General features: G+C 61.2%; 1 protein-coding gene across 1 annotated transcript; it reads right to left on the bottom strand.

Annotated features, from left to right (window-relative positions):
- Positions 1-1,453: 1,453 nt before the first annotated feature.
- On the bottom strand, positions 1,454-5,482 carry OPTC (opticin). The gene is made up of 7 exons (XM_026864173.1): positions 5,452-5,482; positions 4,162-4,484; positions 3,578-3,713; positions 2,485-2,643; positions 2,180-2,382; positions 1,946-2,041; positions 1,454-1,804 (listed from the first exon to the last, which is right to left on the bottom strand). The coding sequence occupies exons 2-7, from the start codon at positions 4,402-4,404 to the stop codon at positions 1,634-1,636; spliced, it is 1,008 nt and encodes a 335-aa protein (XP_026719974.1). The 5' UTR covers positions 4,405-4,484; positions 5,452-5,482; the 3' UTR covers positions 1,454-1,633.
- Positions 5,483-8,383: the final 2,901 nt, after the last annotated feature.

The raw sequence follows: 8,383 nt of genomic DNA, 5'->3' as shown, positions 1-8,383 counted from the left end.
CCACTCTGCCTTGCCATCTAGTGGGACGAACGCGAAGGGCCGGGGCTCGCTGTTGGGAAAAGTTGGCCAAATCCATCCGGCTGGAGCCGAGCCTGGCTCGCAGCAATATTTCATCCCACAGGAGCAGATGAGATCACTGGGGGTAAAGGACAGCGCGAGGGTGTCAGAAGGATGAGTGGGGAAGGAGGAGAGAGGGGGCACAGACAGACAGACAGCTGTTTCGAGGATGACATGACACCAGCACTAATAAATCTTGGCAGTTTCGAACTAATCTGAAAGGAAAGGATTGGAACAGCTCCACATCCCCATTTACCAAGGGCCCTGGCCTTTGGATCAGCATAATCTGTGTCTGGGTTTTGAATGGATTTGGGGGTTTGAACGGAAAAGGGGAGAGAGGTGCTGTGCACACACGTGCTCAGTGCCACCAGCGTGCCCGTGCCGTGCCGACGAGGCAGGCTGGCAGGCAGGAGTGCCCAGCAGTGCTTGCAGCCTGCCCGTAGATGAGAAGCTGGATTTTCTTGTGCGTGGTTTTTTTTGTTTTTTTTTTTTTTTTTTTGCCTCCGCAGGCCTCGGAGGATGTGGGCTGAACTCACTGGTTTCAGTTCAGGGTTTTGGATTCTCCAGGGATGTGTCATCCCTCTCATGGTATGCGTGTTTGTTACATGTGTATAAAAATATAGAGGATGAATACATTACATTTAAAATATCTCACCACTGGGCAGCTCTTTTTGGGTGCTGAAAGCTGGGATGATACGAGATATTTTAACTCCAAGGGACTTTTTCCTGCTGGACCCAGGGCCGTTCAGCTCGTGGGCTCCAGTGCTGCTCCAGGGTTTCCCTGCAGCTGAAGCAGACTCCAACCCAGGGACACCCTCCCTCTGGGCAGAGCTCATACTGGAGACCCCATTTGGTACCAGGGCAGCTCCCAGTCCCGGGGCGGGGGGGTCAGGATCCCTGCAGAGCTGAGGCAATGGGGCTGCAGCAGGTCTGGGGTGAGGTGATGGAAGACTTCCAGCTGCTCTGTGCTGAGGTTTCTTATGGCATCTTCTTTTGGAGCACACGGGGACAGCCCAGCTGTGGTCACAGCTCCCGCCTGGGTGTGCAACACTCCCCCAGCGCCACACAGACCCACTGGATGGACCTGGGGATGGCTGAGGGGACAACCTGGTCATGCAGGTCAAACCTGATGTAGCTAACGCCTCCTCACCTCTCTGCAGCATCGCAGCTCCTGGTCCCTGTCCAGGAAACCCTGAATGCAGACATGGATCGGTTTTCCCAAAGCCCTGGGAGGGAATTGAGGAAGAAGTGGGACATGGGGAAGGCCCTGTCCTTGCAAACCAGCATCATTCACAAAGCAGCTGGGCAGGGGCTGGGCAAGGGCTTTCCGCTGCTCTCACTGTTGAGAACAAGACACCGAATGCAATTAAGTCTTGGTTTTATTAGAGCTGCCCATTCTGATTTGCCCCAGAACTGAGTTCACCCCTATGTGAAGGCTCAGCTCCCACCAGGGTTAAATGCATCTGCCTTAACCCCACGTTTTCCATGGAGCAGCAGTGTCCAAGGGGGTCTGGGGTGGGGTCATGGTGGGTCTGGGAACCCTCCCCCTTGTTTCCCAGTGTTGGAGCCGTGGGGCTCACAAGAAGCGGCCCGTGGGCAGGCGGGGCAGGCAGAAGTAGGCGTTGGGGAAGAGGCTGAGGTTGATGGGGTTGCCGTCGAGGCGGATGTCCTCCAGCACCCTGCGGATCTGGCTGTGGTCTTGGCTGTTGCAGAAGGTGTTCTCATGCATGGTCTGGATGTTGTTGTTCTGGCCAGGGAGGCAAAGGGCAAAATCAGCTTCAAAGGGATGGGGAAGAGAATGAAGAGGAGGAGGAGGAGCTCCTCTCCTGGTGGTGACAGGCTCTGCTAGGCTCAGATACGGACAAGCCTGGGTCCAGCTTTGCCTCACCTGGAGATGCAAGGAGCGCAGGTTCTCGGGCAGGGGCACTGGGATATAATCCAGCTGGTTATCAGACAGATGGAGAAACTGCAGCTGCTTCAGGTCCTGCGGGAAGAGGGGAGATGAACCTCCCCGTTCCCAGCACCGCTCCAGCCCTCCGCACCATCCCTGTTACCCCTTGGCATGGCACGTTTGGGCTAAAACCAGCCTGGATTGGGCTAAAACCAGCAGTCCCAGACCCACCCGGAAAGCTTCAGGCCGGAGGCCGGTGCTGGGGATCCTGTTGAGACGGGCATCCAGCCGGACGATGCTGCCGGGCAGCTCGGGCAGCGCCGTCAGCCTGTTCTCGGGCAGGATGAGCTCCTGCAGGCTGGGGAGCAGGCGGAAGGCGTCTGCATCTGCCCAGGAGATGAAATTGCTGGTCAGGTCTATTCGCTTTAGCTTTTCTGGAAGGAGAGGAGGGAGGAGATGGACAGGGACCTATGCGGAACTGCTTATTCTCCCCGTGCTCCATTGCAGAGCTGGGCCTTTCCCTTGCCTCCACGTACTCAGCCCCGTGAAATCGCTGGCCCGGATTGTGCCGATGCGGTTGAAGCGGGCGTAGAGGTAGGTGGTGTCCGGCGGCAGCGGCGGGATGTGCTCCAGGTTGACATCGTCGCAGTAGACGGAGGTGCTGACGCACAGGCAGAGCAGGCAGCTGGGCAGGCCTGGGGGTGCCGAGGCGGCCCGTGGCATGGCATGGCATGGCACGTGGCATGGCACGGCTCCCCCGGCCCCCGCAGGGCACCCCAGCATGCCCAGAGATGGGAGGACGTGCCCACCCCTGCCCACGCTGTGGGTACACAAAGTCTTTAAGCACCCAGAGCTGCCACAACCCCGGCACCTTCATCAGTGAAACAGCCAAGGGCATCTTGTCAAGGGAAGGGCCAAAACTCCCAGCCAAAAGAGCTGCTAATAAATGAAACTGCTCAGGGCCAAATACCCCCCGTGGGAGAGGGGGAGATGTAAGGTTGGCAAGCGCAGCAGCCTTACACCCAGGGCTCACTTGGCCCCCTCGTTTTTTCCTCAGAAGGAAACGGAACAAAAGAAAACAGTTTTGCATCCAGCAAAACATCTGTCTTGGCTGCACGGGGGTCCTGGCAAGCTGGATGGGGGCAGCAGGAGGTGTAAAGCCATGTGCCCCCCCCTACATGTGCTCCCTCTCCTCTCCCCCAGCGCCCTCGAGACTCAGCATCCATTAGTGGGGGAGTTCAAAGCAGCAAGGCAACAATTTCCCTTTGCCTCCTACTTAATTTGTCCCAGTCCAGAGTGACAGAAAATGAATAAAGATATTTATCCCTCGCTACAGGATTTTAATTGTCACTAATCTAATTGCTACTCTGTCCGACTGTCGCAATGCCTCTGCTCATTAAAATGTTGCTGCTTTGCTGGAGCTCTTACTTCTCAGAAATGTCTCGCTGCAGCCCTCCTGCCTGCTGTGTGATAAGACTCACCCCCCAACACCCCGGGCAGAGCAAATAACTGCTGCTGTCTGCTGGTGGCAGAAGGATTTGCTCCTTTTTTCTCCAGAGCACCAGCCCCTGGACTGCATCCCACGGGGACCAAATCACCGCTGCGCTGCACCCAGGGCTCTGCACTCACCCTGCGCGGGGACGGGCGCTGGGTGGATGGGGCCGGCGGTGGTTGGAGGCTGCAGCTTTGGGGTTTCAGCCGTGGGGCCCAGGTTTGGGAGAGCCGCGGGGTCCTTGGGGCGAGGAGCCAGGGTGCCGACTTCAATCTGCAAACACAGCCTGGGCGTGAGGGCTGGGGCGGCCACGTGGGTCCTCCCGCTCCCCTCCAGCGCAGGAGGCGCTGGTCAGGGGGTCAAGGGCACTGGGTACGTCTTATTGAAAAGCCAGCTCCTCTTCGGAGAGCTCTCCGGAAGTTTCAGAAATCCCCCTCCCCATTTACCCCGAGGGATGTAGGAAGCCTCATCTCCTGGCTTCCTGCAGCGACGCTCTGGCCAGGTGCTGGCCGGGAACGAGGAAGCTGGTGGAGGTCAGGGTGGGGTAAAGCCTTTCCTGACACCAACGAGAACGGTGGAAGAGCCACCAGGGCCCGTCGGCTTGTGCAAGAAGCTGGTTCTCCAGCTGTGCCCCATCCATCCCCTGGACCAAGCCCCTTTCTCAGGGTGCACCCAGGGAAGACCTGCCCTGCACGCTGGTGCTCTCCTGCATCCCCCTCACCTTCGGAGCAAGGTCACCGTAGTCATAGAGCTCCTCATAGTTGTTCAGGTCAAAGATGTCCCCGTAGTTGTCCAATGTCAGGTCATAGTTGTCCAGGTCCAGGTTTTCGTAGAGTACCAGGTCAGCTTTTGTCTTCTCTGCCTTCCTCCTCTCCTCCTTGGCTGGGACAGCCCAAGCTGCCCCCAGGCACAGGCTGGTGATGCCCAGCCAGGCCAGGGCCTTCATCCTGCACCCAGCCAGCATCACCGCTGGGGACCACGGTCCCTGGGGGGCACAGGGCTCCCACAGGACCAGCAATGCAGGGCAGGATGGGGCCAGGTGCCCTGAAACGGTTGCAAAGCAGTGAAAGCAAAGAGGGATGGGAAGGCAGAACCGGCACGGTGGCTGCAGCCAGCCACACTCTGCAGCCAAGGTGGGGACTGTGGCCACCGTGGGGGACAAACAACCTCCATCCCTGGCCCCACAACATTACACCGTCCCTTTTCTTTTCAGCCCATTTCACGCTCGGCCAGGCGGCGATGCAGGAGAGGCCCCCCGGCCCTGCCGTGCTGCCCTCGCTTCTCAGCTTTCCCAGCCCTGAGGAGGGGGTGAGGGGGGTTGGGGTCCTGCTCTGGCCCCTCGAGGCGATGGATGGAGCTGGTCACTGGCCCAATAAACCCAGCAGAAAGGACCCCGGGAGCCCTAGCATTCTGCTGCTCTCCCCCCGGGTCACCCCAAGTCCAAAGCCCCACGGTGTTTCTCAGCCTCCAGCATCCTGGGCAAGCCCGTGCTGGGGAGACTGGAAGCCACAGGGTCCCTGTGACTCGCCTCTGTCCCCTGTACAGGGACACCCCCAGCTCTGCAGCCCGGGTGGGGTGCACCTGGCAACCCTCTACCCAAACCCGCTGCGGCCCCTTCCCAAAGGGGGCTCCCTCCCACCTGAACCTGGCCCCTGCGCACGGGTCCCCCGCACCCACCGCGCACCCTGTGCTGCAGCATCGCCCACCCCGCGGGCTGCGTGCCCACGTGTGCACCCACGGCAGAGCAGGCGGAGGGCCCAGCACCCTCCCACGCGGCTCTCCCAAACCAAATCCCAAAACAACCACCCAGCCCAGAGTTTTTTCGCCCCAGACTGAGGATTCTGCTCCCTAATTTCTGCCCGGTTTTCCGCAGATCAAAGTTTTACGAGTGCAGTGAGCCCCCCACACACATCGCTGGCCCCCGACCCTCTGCCCCACAGCTCACCCCAGCCCAGAGGGGCTCTGCTCGGTGCTGGATGAGCAGAAAGAAGGCGGCATGGCATGAACGTACCCCCTTTCCCCTCCTTCTTGGTGTGGGAGAGCCCCGCTCCGCTCCTCTGGGCTGGTGCACTGCCTGGGGAAGGGCTGCCGGGCTTTTAATGCGGGGGGGGGCTGCACGGAGGGGCCTGGCATGGCCGCTGCTGAGGGGAGAGGCAGGATGCGGCCAATCAAACCAGCAGCCCCCCACTGGGACCTTATATTGTCCCCAGGGGTAAGCCAGCCCCAGTGGCCGCTGTCCTCCCACAGCCTGGGCTTGTGTCTGGGGCTGTGGGGGACAGGATGGGGGACGCGCTGTGCTCCCTGTGCTGGTGTCCCTGTGGGCGATGGGGACACGCGGCCCTGGGCAGAGGGCACAGAGCTGCATCCCTACCCCAACCAGCCCAAGTCCTGCCAGGCCTGAGAGCAACTTCCAGCTGTGGCCATGCCTGGGGATGCAAAATGACAAAGCACCAGGCACAGCCCCCCTTGCTGAGCTGGGTTTCAGCTGAGAGGGACGTTGGGGCCCAGGGAGCATCCCAGCCCGGGGGAGGGTGTGGGGAGACCCACTGCTCCCCAAGATTTGGGGGTCTGCACAGGTCCACCTCAGTAGCCAGATGGCTTGTGATATTTGGCTCGTCCGCCCCCCCCCCGCTTCCCGCGGGGCTCAGCACTGCTCACCCCTCTGCGCGCCGTTGCTTTGGAAACATGGGGGAGGTTTGGGGAGGGGGAGCTGGTGCGGATGCGGGGGGCGGCAGCGCTGCTCCCCTCACCGGGGTAGGATGGGTGACATCCCCCGTCTCCCCCACGTGCACCCACATGCTCCAGTGCAGGGGGGCTGATTGATACCCCCCCATGCAGGGCTCAACTCAGGGGGACCACGGCCCTGCTTCATCCTTCGGGCAAGGAGGGATGTGGGGGGATGATGCCATTACCAGGGATGTGTCCTGTGGTGTCGGGACACCCCAGGATGGGCAGGGTGTGCACGGCAGCCCCGTGGGCTCCTCGCAGCGCTGGGCAGCCTTGTGCACACACAGCCACCCACTGCCGCGAAAATGTTCTTCTCTCTCGCAGGCAGCTCGCAGCCCCCGCACTCTCCCACCCACGACGTCGCACCCATCTGCCGGTGCTTGCTGGGCAGGCGGGGACACCCTGGCATCCCTCCTCAACCAGTGGGCACAAGCCTTGTCCATGCACCCGCAGCCCCCTCACCCCCAGCGTGTCCCCCCGCTCCTTGCCAGGGCAGCCCCAGCCCTGCTCAGCACGGAGCAGAGCAAAGGGGCGCCGTTAATCTTCGTTAAGCCCCTCATTAGGCGGCTCGGCAGCCGCAGTGACGGAGGCGATGTGGCAGCTGGGGGGGGGACACACACACATTACAGCTAACCCGGTGTCTCTGCTCCTTGGAGGGGCTGCAGGCGCTGGTCCAGGGTGGGCTGCTGAGTCGTTTGTGTGTGTCCCCCCCGGGAGTGGGGGCTTTGGCCCAGCGTAGCTGGAGGGGACAGAACCTTCATATGGGACTTTGTGGCACAGTTCAGGGGGAGATTGGGGGGCAACTCCTGCCCGGCAGCCCAACGTGGGGGAAACTGCTGCAGAGCAAAAGCCTGGGCTGGTGAGGGTCCCCAGGGCAGCGGGGTCCCCAGGGCAGCGGTTTTGCTGCCCCAGAGAAGCAGCCGGTGTCCGTCCTTGTGCCCACTTCTTCCCTTGTCCCCGAGGCAGCGGCCCTTCCGCAGCCTCAGCCATCACCCGCATGCGCGGTGTCGCCTGCCCAAAGGGTTGGTGCGAACCCTCACAGCAGGGGAGGGCCCTGCTCAAGCACCCCTCAGTGGGTGGGTGGGGGGATCACCAGCTCTAAGGGGGTGACTGGACTGGAGCAGTAACCCATCCTGCTCCAAGCTCGCGGTACCCAGCCGCTGCCCAGTGCTGGGAAGAGCAGCACCCACCACGCTGAGGAGCCCCCTTTGATGCCCCCACTAAGGAGGGGTTTCCAGCCTTCCCCATGACCCCACGACACACACAGCGAGGTGAGGGCTTCCCACACCATCACCAGCTCTGCTCCCGCTCCCAAGGCGACACAGCAACTGTTTGCGGAGATGAGAAACGAGCCCCCTTCTCTGCGGTGCTCGGCTCCCCCCAGGAGACAGGGCTGACTCTTGGGGAGGCAGCAAGTGAATGCACACCCAGGAGTGCATGATTCACGCCCCGGTTACAAAATACAGAGATTTTATTCTCCAGCATAAAAAAAAAAAAACCATAAGGGGAGCTCGCTGCCACTGCCTGTGCCTGCTCCGCACACACACACACACGCATCCCCTCCTGCCAGCGTGCACGCTCCCGTGAGCAGCCCCATGCCGCAGCCCATGCGTTCGCACCCGCGCCCACAGCCGTCCTCCCTCTCCGCTCATGATTCACGTGGGGAGAGCAGCAGCGAGAGGAGATTTTTTGAAGCTGCGGTGATGGGCAGAAGGATAAGTTGCTGCCTACACCCGTTCTGCTCGTGTGAAAACACGCGCGCACCCCACACAACCGCAGCCCTGGGGATGGATTCAGGCTTGTCGATGTGGGCGGGAGAGATGCCTCTTCCCCACGGTTGCCCCTGTACAGGCCCTGAAGCTCCTCAGTGCTGCTCCACAGGGGGGCAAACTCACCCTGGGGATGTTTGTCCGGCTTCTGTGGGAGCATGAAGGTGACGTGGGGGCAGCTCAGCCCGAGTTCACACACCCTGCCCTGACACGCAGCCATTGGCTTCTCCCACCCGGCTTGGAGGGGCAATAACACCCATCAGCTGCAGCCAGGGGAGCTGTCGCAGAGGTCAGGCTCTCTTAATTAGCAGAGGTGCTCGTTAGGCAGGCCCACATAAGCCTCACCACCGCCGCTCTGCTGGGGGCTTTGCAGGTGCTCTTGTGAGTCCAACCCAGCAGCAGTTCAAGTGACAGCACATCACAAACAACCCCCAAGCCCCCCCCCCC

Source organism: Athene cunicularia (genome assembly GCF_003259725.1).
Source record: "Athene cunicularia isolate RWA chromosome 26 unlocalized genomic scaffold, athCun1 chr26_part1, whole genome shotgun sequence".
Lineage (NCBI taxonomy): Eukaryota > Metazoa > Chordata > Aves > Strigiformes > Strigidae > Athene > Athene cunicularia.
Note: the sequence above shows the minus strand (reverse complement) of the source record. Positions and strands in the feature narration are given on the sequence as shown.